The following is a 22,178-nucleotide window of genomic DNA, read 5'->3' as shown; positions in this document are numbered from 1 at the left end:
CACCTTCACCTGTGTGATCGGTGCCGCACTGAGTGGGATAATAATTGGCGGCTGATTAGTGGGCACAGGGACCGACACAGAGGCGGCTGCAGGGCCCAAGGTGTGAGCGCCTGAACGAGTCCCTCGGCTCGGTTCTGTTTTTCCCTGACGGGCCGGGCTGCGGTCGGTGTGTCTGCGCCAAAATGGACACCGCAGAGTCCGAGCCCTGAGAGCCCGGCGCCGCCAGCGCGCCGTGCCGCTACAGCGGCGCGAGGACTTCACTGTGCGTGTGATGACGCGCGTGCGACCGAGCGGCGCTGCGCTCGGCTAGCAGCGGCAGGAAGTACGCTGCTGAAGCGGCGGCAGGGGGACCGAGCCAACAACCAAAAGTCGGTGATGAGCAGGGGAGGAAAAATAATCATGCCTAATCCGTGAAAGTGGCTCATTTTGCATCTCCGCGCCGTGCATCGTTCACCCTGCGGGCGCAGAGGCCATTTGAGGGGTAAGTGTGCGCTGCGAAACGCCTCGAAAACGCGGTTTTCCATCAAAGGGGGCCGCGGTGTGTTTGTCGAGATCTTTGTGTCGCTCCGGACTAGCCTGGGGTTGCTAAGGCTAGCTGGGACGCTAACCCCTGCGAGTTCCTGCAGCTTCTCCTCGCTTGTGAGTAAAGTGCGGGCTCTCGGTGGCGTGTGCGGCCCAGCCACGGTGTTTTTGTGTGTCTGTTTGTGCTTTTCTTGTGTTGAACTTCCGTTATACCCCCTTTCTGTCATAGCGGGGGGTTGCTAACGGGATAGCCGCGTGCTAACGCTAGCGTTAGCTCGGCCGTGTGTGCGTGTGTGCGTGCGCGTGCTTTCAGCGCCTCTTCTCTACAAAATGCGTCTTATACAAAGACGGAGACGGTCGGGACTCACTCCGCCGTCAATCTGCGTCGTGTTTCGCTCTGTGAGCCCCGCTCGGCCCGCAGCTGGAGACCACCAGCGGGCTCCGTTTGCGGGGCTAAAACGCGAGCTAACCCCCGTTAGCTGGGGGAAAATGGCTCGCTGCTCGAAAGCCATTTTCCGAGTGAGATGGGGTCTCAGTGAAAGTGGGCTGATGGCTGCCGGTGATCTACCAGCTCTGTTGGGAGCATCACATAGGAAAACGGCCACAGGCGTCTCCCCCATCGCTCACCCCGTCCTCCTCCAGCGGCGGAAAGCTGCGGTCTGGAGGAGGAAATGTCGGCCGGGTGTCGAGGAGAAGATGCCCCGCTTTGTCCCAGCAAATCCCGACCGAGAGGAGACAAGCCAAGGTCAGGGAGCCCCGCTGCGCACATTGGAGGCAGACCTGCCTTCGCCGGGCAGAGAGGAGCGGGGAACACCGCGGCGGGAGCGAGCGCAGCGGCTCTTTTGATCCTGCGGTAGTTTAACGAAGCAGGGCGGTTTGTTTACATGATGGAAGGAAAAAGTGACAGGCTGCTGATTGGCTGCCGCTCCCGGGCCCGATCACATCCCAGTGTGAATGAGACCCTTCGTGTGGAAAACCTGACCCACATTATCGCCGTGGACGTCTCTGTGAGCAGCCTCGGGTCCGTACGTGGGCTCCCAGCCACAAAGCGGCTCTGCTAAGTGTTAACAATGTGTTGCAGTTCAGAGTAATCCTTAAAGAGTGAAACACCAGATGGGCGCTGAGTTTATCTATTTATTTATTTATTTGTACAAACTGGGTGAGAGGGGGGTGGCCCACAAAAATTCAGTTGTTTATTTTACTTTTAGTGGAGAGGTGTGTAACTACACAAACGTTTAGATATGATACAAAGTTGGGTGGAGCTTCTGTCCACTCTGTGTGACATCATATGAATCCATGTGTAGAAAAACTGTATGAGCCTGAGTGTCAGGTATATTTTTAAACTTTCATTTGTGTCATTATTCAGATATTTTCTGTTTCAACATGAAGAAAATGAGTTTGTTCTTTTCACACAGGGGAAAAAAACTGAATAGGATCTGAAATGTTGAGAGTCACTCGGGCGGGGAAAAGGTTTCGTTTTCCTGAAGATATCAGATATTTTTGATTTGCTGTAACATGAAAACACAAGTTTCTAAAGCTGTGATGCTCGTGGGACGGAGGTGAAATCTTTGGTTCAACTATAAGTTCAGAGACGCAAAGCAAAAGAAGGAAAATTAAATGTGGACACTAAAATCTCAAATAACTCTCTCTCTCTTTGTTATACAGTTTCTTCCTTTTAATTGGATTTTGTTGAACTGAAAGGGTTTGAAGCAGATTGCTTGACTTGGTCCTGCATAAATTCACTTTATTGATCATATACGAGAGAAAAAAAGTCTTTTTGTCTGAAAAAGGAAGTGATGCATTGTAAAAATAATTGCTGATTTTTCTTTTGAGTAATTGAGCTCTAATCAGTGTTTAACTGTTATTTAATAATATGCAAATCTGAATACTGTAAGATAAGCCACATGGTCAAACATGAGGGCTGTATTAGCCGTTATTCTCATTAGGTAGGTTGTTCATTGTTACTTCATTAAAAAAAACCTCAAAGCTGAAAGTGTTCAAATCAATTTCTTTGCCTCCAAATATTCACTTTATTGATCATGTATGAGACGGAAAAGCAGCAGAGAGGGAATTTGACTTTTTCTACAGGAATTTGATTAAATGTGATTATTTTCAGTGTAGTCTCTGTAAATTTGTCCTCTGATTATTCTGTGAAGCACTCGGAGGTAAACGTGCAGAATGCATTAAAAAATAAAATGCAGATATTCTGAAATAATTTATTCTCGATCATGCGCAGTTTGAAGTAATCTGAGTGTATTACAGAAATATTCCAGTGTCTCCTTTAAGTTAGTCAGAGAAACTGAAGCTCAGTGAGGATCTGAGATCCACCGTGGACCGCACACATTTCAGCTGTTTGATTCATGCGAGCCACAGGTAGAGCTGCGCCTACCTGTGGCTGATGGCAGAGCGCTAACAAGACGGTTTAAATTTCAGGTCCCTCTTCGTGTTTCAGATTCGCCTCGACACTCAGCCGCAGCCAATAAAGCATGAGCACTCTGTGAGCGTTGGAGAGTCGAATCACTGATATTTAAATGGAGTGTGTGATTTGTTCTTGTTTGTAAAGGAGAAATAAATTTGCAGCGCTTTAATCTGCGGTCTGTGTGACTGAACAGCGAGGAAATGAACGCCAGGTTACTCTGTAATGAAATCACGACTGGCCTGTTTCCCTCGCCGGTGGCGTCTCCTGTCGCCTCTGCTACTGCCGTGGGCTTTCTTTGTCCTCACATCAAACATCTGGCCGAATGCAGCACCTCCTCCCTGTTTACTCCCCCCGCTCCTCCTCTCCATCATTAAAACTCGTCGCAGTGGCGGTCTGAACATAACCTTGGCATTTAAGGGCGACCTGCTCGTTTCCGTTTATTCCTGGACTCTGCTACAGCAGCGCGATTCACAGAGTCCCTGTTTAACACACTGGGAGGCTTCACGCTTTCATGTCTTATCTTCTCCTCGATCGTTTCCTTTACATGAAAGTAACAGAACACGCTCAGGTGTCTGCGTTCATCCTAACCAGCACATATTTAGGCAGAGAAAATGTCTCGCTGCCATATTAGAATAAAAGATTTTATTAAATTTGTAAGAGAAAAGTCTTAATGTAAATGAGCTGGGGAATTTTCAGCGATTTCTAGAAAGCAAATTTTTGCCTCATTAGGTTTAAAAAAATAAATAAATAATAGAAATGCGTCCACATCTTCTGTTTGGCTGTCCCAGCTGGACAGCTCTGTGACCTCGTAGAGATGCAATGGCATGAAAACACTGATAAACTGAGTGTCAATCAGTCTGCAGCCTGAACTTGGGGCTCTCAGGGATTACTGTACATACAGTAGGCTCATTATTAACTTGGCTGTGTTTAAAATGGACATCCATCAGTAGAGCAGGAGACACATGACAGGAAGTAATGGGCAGGCTGGTTTTAAACACGTGGCTGGTAACAAGTCCATCTCTCCTTTACATGTCGGTCATGTGTTTTACTTCCTCACACAGAGTGGACAGTAAGTCGTCAGCGATGCAGTGTCAGATGCTCCGTTTCCTACTGAGAGTCTGACAAATACGTTGAAAAAGTCGTCTTTTTTTCAGCTGTTTTTTTTTCTTGAGTAACGACTCATCAGTAAATGGTCCTTACAGATGTGCCAAACTTTATTAGCAGCTACTGCTGTCGTCTTTATCCTGCAGTAAACATGTTATGTTCTGCTGTACAGTTTTAACTTCTATGGGAGTCTATGGGGACTGAGGCACTACTGCCTCTGCTGGACCCCAGAGGAACTGCAAGGAGAAAAAACAAGAAGCAAAAAACAGAAAAGTGCCCGAGTTCACAAACGAAAAGCTTCATAATGATCAAGAAGGATGATAAAGATAACAAAGTCAGCTGAACACGTTGATGCACCGCAGCTCTGATAAACACAGCACTCGCCTGCTCTGAGGCGATGATGCTGGGTTATGTGCAGGAAAAGGCACCGATCTGGTTCTTGTGTCCCCGCTGGTGAAGGCATCGTGCCGCCTGTGGGCTGAGGTGGGGGGCTCTGCAGGTAAAAGCTCTGCAGGGAGATGTAGAGGAAGTTTCCCCTCACATCCTTCACTCGCTCCTGCTGCTGTTTATTTTCCTTGCTGCCTTCCTGCCTGTCAGACTGCAGCTCGTCAGCGCCTCCCCTCCTCCTCCTCAGGTTACCTCTCCTGCCAATCAAACCCTCCTCCACACCTTTATTTTCCACTGCAGCCCCCCACCCCAACCCCTCCTTTTCCCCCTCTTTCTGTTTTTCCCCTTCCTTCATTCCTTCCCCTCCCCCACGCCTCCCCTCGTGTCTCACCTCGTTTCCTGCTTCCTTCCTTTCTTTCTTTGTTCTTCTGTTTCTCGCTCATTACCGGTGAATCTGTTAATTGCTCATTAATGAAACGACTGTGGTGATAACGGTACGACGGTAAATATTTTTGTGTGGAGATTGGCGTGTTTTTCTTGCGCAGACAATCCGTCTCTGCTTCCTCTTGAATCGTTTTAATTGAGTTCCTGGACCGATTTGTGCTGCTCAGCTCAGGTTTTCATGCTCATGTTTTATATTTAACAAACATCCAACAACTTGTCGACTAAATCACTTAAAGCTCCAACCTGCAGCACCACATTTGAGACCCGGGTGACCTCTGTCCTCTCACAGGTAGCTCACCTTTAATGAGACATGCACTGATCAAACATCCGTGGTTGATTGGGTATATTTGTGTTGATCAGTCCTGTAGTTTAGCCTCACCGCTGATATATTCGCTGCTGACTGGGTGCTGTTGGGTTTTAGAGCAAGTTTGTTTAGCTGAATTCCCATAATTCCTCTCTGTTCAGCCAAAGAGAACATAAACACAAACCCGAGACCTTAAATCCCACCTGATGACCAGGTGGTGTCCTCGTAGTGCTGACGCTATCGCCCGTGACAGCTTGTAAACCGTTTGATCCTCCTTCCTGTCAACGCTCTTTTCCCGTTAGCCAACATCTGTATTCCGGGCCTTTTCCTGCTCATAGAGATTCTCCAGTGGAGACTACACACATAACTGTGATATGTTATTTAACACAAATCTGGGTGTTTCCTTCTTCACGAAACGCCTGAGCTGTGGTCCATAAAGTTAAGCTTTAAGATTTATACTGTCTGCTGCTGCATCACAGTCGGCAGTTTGAAGCTGAGGTGGTGATGTTTACGTAGGACCCAGCTCGGCGGTCCATTACTATGTCTAACAGGAGGTTTCAGCCTCTCGGTTTGCTCACATTTAAATTAAGCTGAAATCTCAGATCAGTCGTTATAGACGTTGTTCTATAAAACCATCGTGAGCAAAGGCTGGTTCAGTTGTAATGCCATCAGAAAATCTGCCCATGAGACCCTTTGTGTTCTAAACGCTTCAGTTCCTCTGACATCCAGCAGAGGCAGCAGAGAGCCCGTACCCATTGACCCCCATGTTAACAGCCTGATACACAAACTGTGTAGGTTTATGTATATATTTCCTTTTCATAAAGTCCTGCACACGGAGACGATGTTTGGACTGTGGCTTTGGAGGACTTTATTTTAAATGATTTTTATGGGCTCAAATTGTGGTCATAAATATTTTGTACTTGTAAATCAGGATTTGTATGTGTAAAAAAGATTTGTGTGTGGACTTAGCCAAAAAATACGTGTGAAACTCTGCACTCAAGTTTCAAGTTACAAGTACGAATTTTGACCACAATTTGAGCCCATAGATTTTAAGTGACAGCCAAGTGACAGTTCTTTAACTCCCCCAGAAAACGTAAGAAACAATATTTTACATTTTCACTCTTAAAAAAGAATAATTCTTTGAGGCGTCAGTTGTAGAAAATCTAAATCTGTGCGTCTCTGCTGTGATTCATGATGTTCAGATTTGTTCATATGCTCGGTTATTGACGTCACCGACGTTATGAACGGTGTTTAAGCCAAACACTGGCCGAGGCTTGAACCTGCAGAGATGAGCTCGTGTTGGAGTTTTATAGGGATCTGTGTTATCAGGAGAAACCTGGAAAGTCTTTGAGCGGGCCTCGAGCCAGTGTTTGAACCCAGCTGTGTGTAATGAGATGAACACGAACGGCTGCTGTAATCTGCCACAGATTACAGATTACACATGAGCCTGTTAAAAAGGACGCAGACACTTTAATCCCACTGAAGGATCTGTTGAACTGATTCCTGATCAGTTTGTGTCAGACTTCCACCAAATGTCTCACTCAGAAAAATAATCACAAGCATTTTAAACTATTTTTTAAGATATACTTTTGTATATTTCTGCGAGTTGTGGTTTTGGAGAGCACATTTTAACGAGTTGTAGTTAAATTTCAGTCGTTTCTGAAGTGGAGCTGTGGCTTTTGTAGAGTGAGGACGTTTGAGCTGTCGGTGGAACAAAACGCGACACCTGAAGGCCAAGCTGACCGACATTTCCTCCACTTGTGCTTCTTTAATCTGGAAAATAAGGGAATTCTCTATTTCCCAGTGAAACTCGCTGACAGGTGCAGCGCTCACTGTCACGCGATGTCTGGACAAACCTGAATCTCACGCCTCCACAACCAGCAGAAACACAGCAACTGCTCCTGGAACCATACAATAAACCGGAGCATTTTCAGTCCCAGCAAACCCAAACAGGACCGATTCATCAGCAGCATCAGCGCGTCCGCTTGGACTGCTTTCTTGTCTTTAACCGACTGAGCCTGTCCTCTTTAAGTGTCTCATTTTCTTCTCACACTTGGCCAAAGAAGCATTGAGTTTGTGCCATGCTGCCATCCATCCATATTTCACAAAATCCACTCCTCCTCCTGCATGATGGGTCTGAATTTAATCCAAACAACAGTGAATATTTGTGGGTATTTACTCGCATTGTGCTCAATGCAGAGGTCCCGTTTGTAGTTTTATAGGCAGTGCAATGCACAGTGAGGCGGATCAGGTCCTGCATCACTGATATTCTGGTTTTTCAGTCATACATGTAAAGTCCAACTAATCTGGACTTTAGAGGTTCGGTCTCTGATCGGTTAGACTGCATCCCACTGGGGTCCTAACAGAAAACACAAACTATTTGATCGAGGCAGATTTTAATCAAACTGTTGTCTAATGAGTGAAAAATAAACTTTTACATTTTTTCCCTTCTCAGAACATAAAAGTGATCCAACCGTTACTGACACGGAAAAGCAGCACATTTTTCAAACTGGAAATTGATGTTTTAAATATCAAAATAGTTTCAGAATATTTCTCTTAAAATATAAATGGAGTTGCCTCACACATTGGAGGGGTTACACAAGTTTTAACAAGTTGTCACATTCAAATAAATCAGGAGGTTGAATTACACCTGACGTGTTTCCTAAAGTTTGGCCTGCTGCTCCGTTATCATCGTGCAGATCAGGTGGTTTTCTGCTCTCACCCTGCTGTGGCGACTAGGACTGGATCAGGTTTACCTGACCGTGGGCCGATCCATTCACAAGTCGGATCGTCCTGTCCAAAATTCGCAAGATAGAAGTCACTTTTGAACAGTATGACCCAAAACAACTGAGACCATGAACTACAAGACATTTTTAGAGATAAGCTAAGAAATTAGTTTCTATAAGATGGGAAATGTTTTTGCAACCACAGGTATCGCTGTCTGATGGCCTTCAGATAACATGAAGATTTAAAGCACTTACCCACTGCCTTGTTTTTTTTCTGACAAAGAAGTTACATCCATTTAATGGTCATTTATTGGTATAATAAAAAAAATGATATTTTGTTTCTAGAGTCTTCCAGTTAAACTAATTTGAAATGTTTGGTCTGACACTTTATTAAAGCTACAGCTGATGCTTGTGCAACTGTGCTACTTAATTGTTGTGGTTAGCAAGCTGCTAGTGATCACTCGGACTATTGCTGATCCTTAAGATCACCATCCACAATTTCTATATCCAGCTATAAAATTTGTGATGCAAAAGCATAATAAAGAAAATTAAAATGATAACAGAACCTAGGACCAAACTATTTATATTAAATAATCTTTGTAGGGCTTTCCTGAATATCCCAGTCATTTTGAGATTCTGTTATAATCAATAGCAAATAGCTGAAACTTAAACTGAGGGACCTGGACTGAACTTCGAGATTTTAACAAAAGATAAGTAGGTATTTGAGTAACCTGTTTTCTTTTTCTTCTTCTTTTGTTTCTCCACAGTGATACCTCATTGGCCGGTGTGACCCCCGCAGGCCTGCCACCTCCCGGGGTGGGTCCTGATTGACCTGCGCTGACGGCTCCCAGGGAGAAAATGGCCTCCACTGCTGCCCTCAGCTAAAGAGCTAAGCCCTACAGTTTCCTCCCCCACCTCCTCAACATCACTGTTCATTGCTCTGTTGTGAACCGTGATTCCCTCCAAACGATTTGCTTTAGAGTACTATGGCAATGCATGATATGAGTCGTGCCAAGGGTTTCCCCTGTAAAGAATGTGATATGGTTTGCCCGAGTACTCCAAGTCTTCTAGAACATATGAAAGCACATTATCAGCAAGAAGAGACCGGTCGTTTTGAGTGTGAACAGTGTGGACGAATTTATAAACACGCAGCTAGTCTAGCCAATCATAAAAAATCTCACGAAGTTGGATCATTCCAGTGTCCTGTTTGTACACGTACGCTGCCCAACGCAGTAGCTTTGAAAAATCACTTACGGATCCATACTTTATCCCCTAGTAGTGCACACACAGAGGAAGAAAGCGAGGAAGTGCCCGAAGAAGCCGGCCACGACGAGAGGGACTACGGTCTCACCCAGGACCTCTCGGACGGGTTTGGGCGCTCCCATTTGAACAATAGTGGTATGGGACATAGTGTCCTGCAAAGCCACGAGACAGACGAACACGGAAAAAAAGGCTCCCCTGAATCTGACGACGCTTGGGACAGACCTTTCAAGTGTGATCAGTGTGACAGAACTTACCGGCACCACGGTAGCCTGGTGAACCACAAGAAGTGTCACCAACAAGGAACGTTTAAGTGCTCTGTGTGTTTCAAACTATTTGGCAACCTGGCTGCCTTAAACAGCCACGAGAGAACTCACTCGAAGTTCAAGACCCCTGGGGCCTCAATGGTGAGCAGCAGCAGTAGCAGCAGCAGCCTCCACGACTCGGAGCGCAGCACTGGCACTCAGTCCTCTCAAAGTGAAGACACTACCACCTGTTTCTGCCACCTCTGCCAGGTAGCGCTGCCAAATAAGGCAGATTTCCAAGAACACATTCTGCTGCACAACACTGCTTCACCTACCCTCAGCCTGCCACGGAGTTTTCCAGGCATCATGCCTCATAATCTGAGTGCTGTTCGATCCCCGGCATACACGCCGGCGCTGGGGGACCCTCTGCCTCTGCCTCTGCCACCAGTGCCGACTGAGAAGAGGGGCCCCTATGACCCCATTATGGGCCCTCCAGTCAACAACCCCATCTATACATGTGCATACTGTGGCGCAGGACACCCAGATCTGGAGACACTGAAAGTCCATTATCTAACTCATGATCCCCACCCTCCCTCCCATAGTCAGGACAGCTCCATCCTCAACTCGGAGACTCTAAGTTCTGGATCCCAGAGCTCGGTGGCCTCCCCGTCAGGAGGTCGTGTGCCCCAGGCTAATTCTCCAGATGATGAAGAGCGGCGCTTTAAGTGTGGGGAGTGTGGCAAAAGTTACCGGCATGCAGGAAGCCTGGTCAACCACAAACGCTGCCACCAAACGGGCCACTACCAGTGCACCATCTGCTGTAAGCAGTACCCTCACCTGGCAGCACTACATAGCCACCTACGAAGCCACAAGGGTCGTCCTTCCAATCAGCCTATTAACAATGACAGCAACGACTGGCTATCCCCAGAGCCCCTGACTCTGGACTCGCAGCAGAGCTACGTCCAGGAAGGTAGTGGTGCCACCACTCCAATCTCCCTGCCAGGAAATCTCGGCGAAGCTGCCCACTTTGTACCAGATGGAGGCCACAGCAGTGGGCTAGACTCTCTTGAGTTCCATGATCGCTTTGATGGCAGCTCACTCTCCCAGAGCAGCTCTGCTCACCGGCAAGCCGACCGACACGTATGTGCCGACTGTGGTGAGATGTATGGCGATGTGTCTGGCATCAAGTCGCACATGTGTCCCCGCCGTGGCCAGCAGCAGCAGCAGGCCAATATGTCCAATGGTTTTATGGGGAATATGAACTACCATAGCTCCAGTGGAACCTCGCTGCCTGCTGGAAGCTCCAGCAGCCTGAAAGAAGGCGGCAGTCAACGACAGTATCCTCAAAGTGGAGGCAAGAGAATGGGAAGCAATGACAAAGATGACGATGATGATGGAGAGGTGTATCAGTGCTCAGTTTGTGGCAACCACTATGCTAGTTTGAGAGCTCTCAGAAGTCACCTGCGTAGTCATGCCAACAACCCCACAGGGCCAGGACCCTCCAACCTGCAGCAGGACTGGAGGATGATCTGCTGTACCTGTGGCCAGACTTTTGCCAGAAAGCAGGATCTCCTGAATCATCAGTTAATCCATGGGCCCCAAAGGCCAGATGGTCAGCAACAGGGTATTGCAGGGAGTTCAGCCAACGGCAACGAAAAGATGGATGGCCGGAGCCACATTTGTGTTGACTGTGGCATGTTTTTCGCCGATCGCCACCATCTGATCACCCACCTGTGCCCTGGGAAGAATCGAGGTAACTCGATGAACAAGCCCGGCCTAAATGGAGCCAAAGGGATGTCTGGAGGAGAGGGCGTTGGCGGTGGTGTCGCTGGAAGAAGTTGTGACGTTGGCGCAGATGGACGTAGGCCAATGGTCGATCAGAGTGACAAGCCCCACAAGTGTGACCAATGTGGGCGAGGATACAGACACCCATGCTCTCTCCTTAACCACAAGAAGTCCCACAAGACCGGTGTTTTCCGTTGCCTTGTCTGCCAAAAACGTTACTACAACCTGCTGGCTCTCAAGAATCACCAAAGGACCCACTTTGACTTAAAGAGGTAGGTCTTCTGCCAGTTTCGAATGTCTCTCAACAAATTCTTTAAGAAGTTAACATTAGAAACAGTTAATGGTAGTGCCTACTGGAGGTCAAATCCAAAATTATCATATTACTCTTGTTTTGTAAATAAAGTAAAGACGTTAATAAAGTTTTGTTTATTTTTATATAAATTTTGTAGCTATTTTACAGTTATAGGTACTGAGCACCAATTGAGGCATGTGACAAATTAAAACTGTTTGGCTAATAAAGATCTCATTCTGTCAAAGTGAGTTTTTTGACTTTAGTTGGCAAGATTTATGGATAACATTTTCATTGGTTTTCATCTAAACTTTGAAGTACAGGAGAATTGTTGCCAAAGTAGGTAGGGGTCTGAGGCTAGTAAAACTGCTGAGAACTGCTAACCTTATTAAGAATCTGACTTAGGCCACCCTAGAAATACCTACAAAGTGTCATTTTGCTTTTGAAATGTACTGAAAGAGATATTGCTGTTTTTTGTTTTTTTTTTCTTTACCTTTGCCTATTTTTGCTACAGGCACAAGTGTGAAGAATGTGGCAAAGCCTTCAAGATCCAAAAGCAATTGATCAACCATCTCCGTCTCCATGAAGAACACCGAGCCAAAGGCCTTGTTCGGACCGGCCCAAACGGTTCCCGCTTCCAGCAGCCTGACCCATCTCAAATGCAGACTATGAGAGGGGAGCCATCGAAGGGCCAGGTGATGGGGGTCAAATACAGCCACCAAGGGTTCAAAAAGCCCTACTCGTCAGCCGGTACTTCCAGACCCCAGAAGTTTGATCCTGCCGAAAGTGCACGGCGGCCGTTTGCCTGTGAAGAATGTGGAAAGACTTACCGCCATGCGGGCAGCCTGGCCAATCACAAGAACCTTCACAAAATTGGAGAGTACCACTGCAATGTTTGCAACTCTACATATCCGAACAGGCTTGCAATGAAAAACCACCTTCGTCTCCATTTTGCCCAAAAGAAGCACAACTGCCAAGAGTGTGGCAAGGGCTTCCGCACCCAAAGGCAGCTCGCTACCCACACTACAGCCGGCCTGTGCAAAGGCCCACAAGGCCCTGGCGCTCAGATGGATTTCGAGTGCGACGGCTGCTGCGAAGGCTTTGCCACAGCTGACGAGCTCGCGGCTCATGACTGTCCAGCCCAGCACCTGCCTTCATCGTCCTCCACCAACACCTCGACAACCATCAGTACCGAGAAGAACTCTGTAGACATGGACTCTGACGAGAGGCCCTATGCCTGCGACCTATGCAGCTGCGCCTACAAACACGCCAGCTCCCTGTTGAACCACAAGCACACCCACAAGACCGGAAACTTCAGGTGCAACTTCTGCGACAAGCCCTATACCAACTACATGGCTCTACGCAACCACATGCGCATCCACACGCAGCGGAAGAAGCACATCTGCCACACATGTGGGAAAGCCTTCCGACTGGCCCGGTTCCTCCGCAACCACCAGAAAGTCCACGAGGAAGGCGCCACCCCGTTTGGCTGCCCCACCTGTGGGAAGAGTTTCCAGGGGAGGTCCGGTCTGGCCAGGCACCGCTGCGGGGACAACCAGGTAGGCATGGAAGTCAGGAGGAAGGCCACTGCACCCACGGGAGAGGGCGAAGAGTGTCGGTACACGTGAGTTCTCGTCAGTTGTTTGTGATTCTTCGAAGTTGAAACAAACAAATAGTGAAGATAAATTTAGGTCTCTACATGTCTATTACAGGTATATGATCTCCAATCCGGCTTCCTTGGGACCATACGCGTGCCGGAATTCGGATTTTTCTGAAGTTTGGACAAATTGAATTAGTGGAGAGACCAGATAAGTCAACCCCGTTTGCTTACAGTTAGCATATATCAGACATTTTTAGGCTAGCCTCAGTCAAACATGTCATGTTCAGATGTACTGTTTACATGCTTTGTTTTTTTCGAACTCTTTAAGTAGTATTTTGTGTGCAGCATATTGAAGTGTTGATGTTGTGTGTTCCTTGCTTCTGTTCTGATTTTGATTGCAGTCTTTGTGTTTATTCTGACACTGGTTAGCTAATAGATTAGGAACTGCAGTTATGTGATGGGGCTGTTGCATTTTGATGTTCTGAAAGGGAAGATTAGGAAGTATTTGGAGCTAGCTGCACTGCACATGTCCACAGGTCACCAGTCTTAACACCTACAGGAGTCTTGATGCATGGTAGTGGTTCTTTGGGCATGTTTGATGGTTTCTCATCACTACATTCAGTATCCAAAGAAGGCTGAGACAGAAGGTTGTTTTATTTGTGCAGTGCAGGGAGCAGCAGATACCTTCCAGTTCCCTACACTTGTTTCTCCATAGTGTCTCCCATGTCCCTCCCTCCCTCACCCACCCAGCAGTCCTCTCCCCTATGACCTGTGTAGAAATCATTAATGGTACACCACTTTGTAGACTTCTTTGAAAGCTTTGAGCCGGATTTCAGATCATATACCTGTATGTGCAACATCCTAGATGATGACTAGTAAAAATACTTGAAATACTTCTCCAGAAAAAGTGGTAACCAGATGAATTTGGCTACAGCATTGAAATCGGACATCCATGTTCCGTTGCTAATCTCCTTCCTCTCTCCTCCACCCCTCTTCTTTGTTTGTCCCTGCACAGATGTGATCAGTGCGGCCGTTCCTACCGCCATGCCAGCTCCCTCCTCAACCACAAGAACACCCATACTGTCGGCATCTACCACTGCGCCGTGTGCCTCAAGACCTACTCCAACCTGCTTGCCCTGAAGAACCATCGCCGTATCCACTCTGAGACGCGGCGCCACCGATGCCACGACTGCGGAAAGGCCTTTCGAGTTTCCTCCCAGCTCTACAACCACCGGCGTGTACACCAGAAGCAGCGGGAGCTGACCTGCCGGTCCTGCCAGCGAGCCTTTCCCACGCAGGCTAGCTTCAGGCTCCACATGGAGATCACTCATGGCCAGACACCGCAGCCCCGCCAGCCCAGAACCCAGCAGCCCCGCCCAGGGGGCTCCCAGGACCTGGGCTGGGGGTCAGGCCTGGACCTCACCCTGATGCAAGAGCAAGGACTCAATCCCAGCAACGTCGCCAAAGTCCGCGGCCAAGGGAGCAACAGCGAGGTCGTCAAGTCCCATGTCTGTGACCAGTGCGGTCGCTCGTACCGCCACGCCAGCTCCCTGCTCAACCACAAGAACAGCCACAAGACCGGGACCTACTTCTGCAGCTCATGCCAGAAGGAGTTCCCCAACCTGATGTCCCTGAAGAACCACCGGCGCATCCACACTGAGCCCAAACGCTACCAGTGCCCTGACTGCGGGAAGTCCTTCAGGGTGTCCACTCAGCTCATCTGTCACCGCCGCATCCACACCAAGGAGAAGCCGTTCTCCTGCCAGCAGTGCGACAAGCGCTTCTCCTCCAAGTCCAACCTGAGGCACCACATGAAGGTGCACTGGAGCGGCTCATCGGCGCCTCCACCCATGTCCATGAGAGCGCCCAACTTCCTGGGTATGCCTGGCGGCCCCTTCATATAAGCTGCAGGGTGAGGGGGGGGGAGGTGGTGGTGATGATGGTCTTAGTGGGGCTGGGGGAGGGGGGGGTCACATGCCGAAGATTGTGGAGGTGCCAAAAATGTAGCGTAGCCTTCCTCATTGACCATGTGTGGCTGTGGTGTGTGTGGAGGACAGACTGACGTGACGCCCCACACACACGCACGCACACACAGACACACACACACCCTCACAGAGCACTATGCTGCCCCGCACGCTGACTGACAGGCAGACTGGACTGACCCCCTGCTGCATGTTGCCTTGTTATGTTTCCCTGCCACGGACTGGTGCACCACGAGGCCGCAGCCATCAAGCTGCACCCAGATGGAGCGCGGGAGTCTGATTGGTCCTGTTTCTGATGGTGTTTACAGGACGTTTTCTTCCCGTGGCCTTCGTCACAGTGTTTCTAATCTGGTCTGGAGAGACTGTTTTGATCAACAGCGTGCAGGCCAGATTCGTGTTTTGTACCTTTATCCTTTTGGCCTGGAGGCAGCAAGGACTTGTGGGAACTTTTAGGACTGAACATGGACACTTTGGACTCAGAGGGACTGCTTTAAACGTGTGTGTGTATGTGTGCGTGTCTTCTTGTGTGTTGCAGCGGTGACCACTTCCTGACTTCTTGTTCACACGTGTGGACCCGGAGCTGAGAGACCGCTGCGGCTTGCGTGCGGTTTAAAATGGCCCTTCTCCCGTAGCGCCTGAAGTTTGATTAAAGACGTGATCAGTTTTTAAAAAGAGGGTTTTCAGACTTCCTGTAGCGCGTCCTGTTTGTGAACACGCTAATGCTGTGAACGGAACACGTGTCATATGTTCAAACCAAACGTTCTCATGTGAAAATGACTGTTGGAGTGGTCGTGGACCATTTCACCGCCCACTAATGGGCAGCGACAGGGCGTCTGTGTAAGATGAAGAATCACAAGACGACTCCTTTTAATCTGATCATCAGCTGATTGGCGTTTAAATATTTTTCCTCAGGCCTCCGTCTTATCACACCAGCAGAGTTCATACCTCAGTCTGATTTTATATCCAGTTTTTTATATTATTTAAACTTTATTTAAACGGGGATGTTCGTGGGTTGGTCCGAGCTTTCATTTAGGAAACTGTACATGCAGCGAAGTGTCCTGATTTAATTTCACCTCTTTGAAGCAACAAAAAAGAAAAGAGAGAATCTCCTCCTTTCATTACGTTTCCTCACCAATCAGCAGACAGCATGACACTAACAGGAAACAACCCGATCAAAGTATAAAACAACACGGAGGAAGTCCAAGTCCACCAAACTAACTGAATGTATTCAGACATTTGCACCAAGTCGAGAGTAATACGTTATGTTTCGGTTATAGTTTGGGTCTCGTCTGCCTCCACGTCAGCCTCACGAACCGTTAAAAAGTTAGCGTAGTTTAACAAAAATCATATAACAAAGGTTAACGGTGCCGCCGTGTCATTGTGTAAGAACGTTGGTCTACACACAGCCGATCACTACACATCGTTAATTATCCTTTCACTGTTAAATATTAAAGGTTAATTAACTGTCAGTATTTTAAAACGTTTGCTTCCTTTGCTCGAGCTCCTACAGATTTATAGATCAGAGACTTCCTGAAGGAGGAGGTTGGAGGAAACACTCAGGAACCTCAGCAGGAATGACGGCTGCTTCCCTTATTTCTCGTTTTAGGCGTCGTTTCATTTTCAGTGCAGGGGGAAAAAAACCGTTTTGGTGGTTGAATGCGTCAAATGGTTCAAAGTGAGTAAAAGACTCGGAGCTTCCAAACGACCTTCGACCTCACGACGGACGCTAAAATAAACGTGTCAGAGAGTGAAACTGAATCCAGCTGTTTGGAAACAGACATGTCGAGTTAGTGTTAAATAATCGTGTTCACGAGATCCACTCTTTCAACCCCAGAAGGATTTGTTTTTAACAGATGGCATTAACGCAACAAACCCATGGACTTCCTGTCTCACAGGGGCGCTCTCGAGCTCTTCCAGAATAAATGAGACTGTGGAGCTGAAAAGCACTCGTCTGGTTTTAGGCAGAAATCCTCGAGACGGTAGATTCACTTCCATTTTTACAGTTCTTTTAGTAAGACACATTTTTGTGAGTGTGATGTCACAGCGCCACGAGCCAGAAGCAAACGTAGCCGGTGTGATGTCACCCATTTTCTTGCTGCCTCGCCTCCATCTGAACCGAAGGTGTTTAATAAGGAAAGAAGAACGTTTTATTGGTGTCTGCAGGTGTCGCCTCCTGGTGGTCATCATGTAGAGCGCAGTTTTAAGGCATCTTTTTAAACTCAGAAGCTACGAGCAGCTTTTATTCCTGCGGGTCACAGGAAGTGGAAATCTCAGCAAAAACCAATAAAAATCCTTCAACTTTCATTAAAAAAACACGAGGGAAAACAATCCCCTGTGATCGATCTCCATGACAACACTCAGACCTCTTTGCTGTTTGCAGTGAAAACGACCCTCCCCTGCCCCCGGTGTTCAGTAGGTGTAACTGCAGCGTAAAAAGCTTTCCGGAAACCAACAGCTCCACCTTGAACTGTCCGTTCTCGCGCTTTACGTCCACACGTATGAACAGGAAGTGACCCCTCCCCTCCTCTCTCCAGCCCCAGTAAGTATGATAAAACAAAAAGGCGAGGCCTGAGCGGCGGGAGGCGAGCGGCTGTACGAACTCGACGTTTCTGCAAGAAGGAAAAAAGATGACAGATCATGTAGTAATTCATTTATTTATATTATCATTATTATTAACACTTGTAATGGACAGCGCTAGTGTTTAGGATGTGAGTTTAGAGCTGTGTTGATGTAAACACCCCGCCCTCCTTTTACCCACAATGCCCCTCTCTGTGGACTCCACTGAGGACCTGAAACACGCCGGAGACGCTCTTCTTGCCTTCTTTCACGAGTGATGATGTGACGCTCCTTCATCCCTCTCTTCTTCCATATTTATCTCCTCCTCCTCTTCATCAAATCAGACTGAAAGGGACGCCTCGGTGTGCTCGCCGACCTTTCTGTTCCTCTTTATGGTAACCTCCTGTATTTATTGGTGTTTTGTTCCTTTTTATTTAATTGTTTGGGAAGCGTGTGTGTGTGCGTGTTTTCAGCACTGGTGCTAGTTTAAAAAGAAAAGTTAAAAGTGAAGCCGTGCAGTGACCGTCAAGTGCTGTAGGAGTCCGTGTGATCTAGAACACAGAAGTAATAAATGTCCATCCTCCGTCTGGTTGTCCTCGCCATGCCTGCTCTTCTCTGTGTCACACTTTCCGCCTGCATTTCAACTAGTTTGTAGAGAAGAAGAAGAGGACTGGTTTGGCACAACTACTACTCCCCGCCCCCCCCCCCCCCCCCCCCTTTTTTTTTTTTTTCTTTTGTTTGAGTTCTAACTTTTGGTTTCCATGCATATATATGTAATGCTTACTATACACTTTTATAAACTATGTTTTGATAATTCATTTCGTAACAGAAGATCTTGTCCATAAACTATAACCCTACTGCTGAGTACTGAAAATAAATAGCTGAAAAACACAGTGACACTCGGTGTTTTCACTCCGTCCACATCGACGTCTCTCCCGGCACCTTCACTGGTGTTGGCAGGAAGTTGGTGCAGAACCTGCTGAATGCATCTCCAGCTTTTAGTATCAGAGTGCAGACGGTCTGAAGGTTTTTACAGCGTCAGTGAAGTAAAGTTGTTTTCACACGACTATGAGTCTAATGTTTGTGACACACACAGCTGCTATTACCGTATTTTTTATTTTATTTATTTATTTTTTGGACCTTAAGGCGCACCGGATTATATGGCGCATTAAGCGAAACAAAACCGACTCATTCTTCTTGCTTCCTCCACTTCTGTACCATTGATTCATTAATGCTGTATTCTATCACAGCAGCTCTGTTCCCGTGTTGTTGCAGTAAATTAATGACTAACCTCATATTGTGGATGAATAATCTCAGTTGTTCTGACTGAAGTTTGGTCCGTTTACAGCATCCTGCCATGTGATTGCATTTGTCTCTAACCATCAGGAACCCTCACATTAACTTTTATCGAGTGGAAAGAAGTTAGCGTTCATCCTCCGGCTTCACTGTTTATGTTATGCTAACATAGCTGTTTCACTAGCGATCATGTAGCACATCATTATATACCAGCTAGCCCAAGGACCCAGAACCCAGATTCCTCCGTGAGGCTCCAACAATCCATCAAGCAGTGCGGCTTCGTAGCTACCAAAGTCGTACTAAAACATTTTTTTGACAGATTTTTGAGCGCCGTGTAGCACATAAAATCGGTTCAAGGTCAGTAAGCACAACCAGAATTCATACATAAGGCACACTGTCAATTTTTGAGAAAATAAAGGATTTTAAGTGCGCCTTATAGTGCAGATAGTACGGTAATAAAAATCCAGGTTTCACTCACTGAAGGAAAAACTGCAGTTTTTATCCCATAAATGATGTTTGCTCATTATTAGATGTGTTTAATTACTATTAATAAGTTACTCTGAGTCACAATGATAATTCAGCATCACTATGTTGTTAATGTAAAAGCTGACAGCACAGAGTTATGAAATGTGTGACAGAAACTTTAAGGTTTTTCTGTGTCATCACTGATGATTTTGGATCTTTGGACACTTCTCCCCCAGGAAACAGCCGAAGGTGTTATCATTAAGTTATCATTAGTTCATAATAAGAGCAAACATACAGCTTTGTCGGTTAAAAGACGATCGAGTCGCTGACGTATAAATGGGTTTTTTGTTTTAAGGCAGGGGTGGGGAACTCCAGGGCCGGTGTCCTGCAGGTTTCAGATATCACCCTGAATTAAATGAGTTCATTAACAGGCCTCTGGAGAACACATGTAAATCATCTGTGTGGATCGAGGACACGTTTAAAACCTGAGCACATCGACCCTCGAGGCCTGGAGTTGGACACCCCTGATTTAAGGCACCAGTAATTATGTTTGTTAAATGAAATGATTTTGTAATTTTCTGATGTTTATCTGAGGATTTAATTCATGTGTTTATTTTCTGCAGTCTAATGTTGATGATGACAATCTGATCTTTAATTCACACTAAAAAACATAATCACGTAATTAAAGTGTTTTAGCGTTTATCGGACACGTAGTTGTGTGACACGTTTGTAGTTTACCAGTTTATAATGAAACTTCACATCCTGTGACTTTAATTCCTTTTTTAGAAAAATCTCACGAGCGTCAGAAACGTGATGCCGTTCATTATGGTCCTGCATATATAACCCATGTATGTGTTCACGTGGCTCACACCTGTGCAGGGCTTTGACAGCTGAGGAGACAAGATAAGAGGTACGGAAGCAGCCAATCACAGGAGCTGCAGGCAGTGCGTGACAGGCGTAACACAGGTGTTACTGTTCAGATATTTCCCATCAGTGTTACCTGAAGGAAGCTCGAGATGGTTGCACAGCACACTCCCTAAAATAAACCCTCCGGCTTTGCTTCGTATTCGGCCGGTCGTTCTCGTCACTGACTTGATAAATGTCACACTCGAGCCGCTCGTTTCAAAATTCCAAAGAGAAGTTTGGAGGCTTTGGGGGTGTTTTCCAGCTTTTCCTGGTTGGAAAATTGGAGTGACAACATAATATTCCGACTCTGTGATTGGCTGATCTGACAGTGAGCTTCAGAGCCGACAGACCCTTTGTGGGTTACCCTGAACTGAAACCTTCGTGTTTCTCTCCTCCCAGATCTGAGGCCGGTGGTTTCGAGCAGCAGCTCCAGGAGCTTCGTCTGCGGCCAATGCGGTCGCTCGTACCGCCACGCCAGCTCCCTGCTCAACCACAAGAACAGCCACAAGACCGGGACCTACTTCTGCAGCTCGTGCCAGAAGGAGTTCCCCAACCTGATGTCCCTGAAGAACCACCGGCGCATCCACACTGAGCCCAAACGCTACCAGTGCCCTGACTGCGGGAAGTCCTTCAGGGTTTCCACAGCACTCATCTGTCACCGCCGCATCCACACCAAGGAGAAGCCGTTCTCCTGCCAGCAGTGCGACAAGCGCTTCTCCTCCAAGTCCAACCTGAGGCACCACATGAAGGTGCACTGGAAGAGCCCGCTGCTGTCCAGAAGCCGGTCTTCGGCCTTCCTTGCCGTCTCCTCCAGACCTTTCTGACCATCCGGCCTCGCAGTTCTCCTCCGAGCTCGTCCAGTCTGACAGACCCGGACAGCATCGTCTCCTCCAACATGTTACGACCCTGCTCAAAAGCCGCAACATAAAAAAGGCGACGAATACCACACCGGACTAGGTGTGGCCAATTAGCACCATCTGAGCACATTGAGGAGATTAGGGGCTTGCTAGGGGCGTAACAAACAATATGACCGTATAATTCAACCTCAATTTAATCCTTCCGGCTGAAATCTGAACTAAGATCCACATTCAGGAAAGTTTCCCCAAATCATTTTGTGATGTCACAGTTCAGAGGGCGAATCAGCAGAGATCCTCACGTACCTGTTAGCTGCCTCGGCTGTTATCCTTACATTAAACTAACGGAGAGCTTGGTGCTCATTGATTGGCTGGACTAACCGTGTCAGACTTTTGGTTTACATCTGGTTTCGATTTTTTCAGTTCCTGTCTGGTGAGATTAGGGCACCAAAACCTGATGAGGCTGAGGTTCAGCTTAGATTAGCTAGACACAGATGTCCTGTGGTGGATGGACGACGTGGCTCAGCCAAGCCGTAAATATGGTGGTGACGATGGTAAATGGCCTGTGTTTGTATAGCGCTTTACTAGTCCCTAAGGACCTCAAAGCGCTTTACACATTCAGTCATTCACCCATTCACACACATTCACACACGATGACTTATAATGATCTTTTAACAACCTGATGACATTTGAAGTGGCTGAGTTGAAGCAGCGGCCTGTAGTTTGTGTAGTTATCAGGCAACCTGATGATCTTTGTTAGCCAGTGTATAACTGATGGATGTCGTCCGTTGGTTTCTGAATGTTTGAAACCTCGTTGTTGGCGCCGTGTTGGGTTTGAAGTGGCCATATTTGAATAACAGCTGGGTTGTTATCACAGACTGTTTGGGGAGTGTCGCACAGACGGAGTTACCTGCTAACCAGTGCTCAGTAACATCCAATGAACAATCTCAGATTTCACTGTGCACCTAAACTCTTGCCCCGCCTCCTCAGACCGTCTCTTAGCAGCAGACGTATTATTGGTCTGAAGCCTCACA

The 22,178-nt window shown here is 47.2% G+C and overlaps 1 protein-coding gene across 3 annotated transcripts; it reads left to right on the top strand.

Moving 5' to 3' along the window:
- Positions 1-21,746, top strand: LOC113020134 (zinc finger protein 646). 3 transcript variants are annotated; one of them, XM_026163846.1, is made up of 5 exons: positions 1-481; positions 8,674-11,468; positions 12,000-13,109; positions 14,101-14,963; positions 20,690-21,746. In XM_026163846.1, exons 2-5 carry the CDS (start codon positions 8,893-8,895, stop codon positions 21,112-21,114), a joined length of 4,974 nt encoding a protein of 1,657 aa, XP_026019631.1. In that variant the 5' UTR covers positions 1-481; positions 8,674-8,892; the 3' UTR covers positions 21,115-21,746. The 3 variants fall into 3 exon arrangements, with proteins under 3 accessions (XP_026019631.1, XP_026019633.1, XP_026019632.1); XM_026163848.1 differs by having other exon boundaries at positions 3-481; positions 14,101-14,902; positions 21,040-21,746; XM_026163847.1 differs by lacking the exon at positions 1-481 and adding an exon at positions 577-639.
- The last annotated feature ends 432 nt before the right edge of the window (positions 21,747-22,178 follow it).

The sequence above is a fragment of the Astatotilapia calliptera genome, chromosome 4 (assembly GCF_900246225.1).
Source record: "Astatotilapia calliptera chromosome 4, fAstCal1.2, whole genome shotgun sequence".
NCBI lineage: Eukaryota > Metazoa > Chordata > Actinopteri > Cichliformes > Cichlidae > Astatotilapia > Astatotilapia calliptera.
The sequence above is the reverse complement of the archived record's forward strand: the minus strand, read 5'-3'. Positions and strand labels throughout refer to the sequence as shown.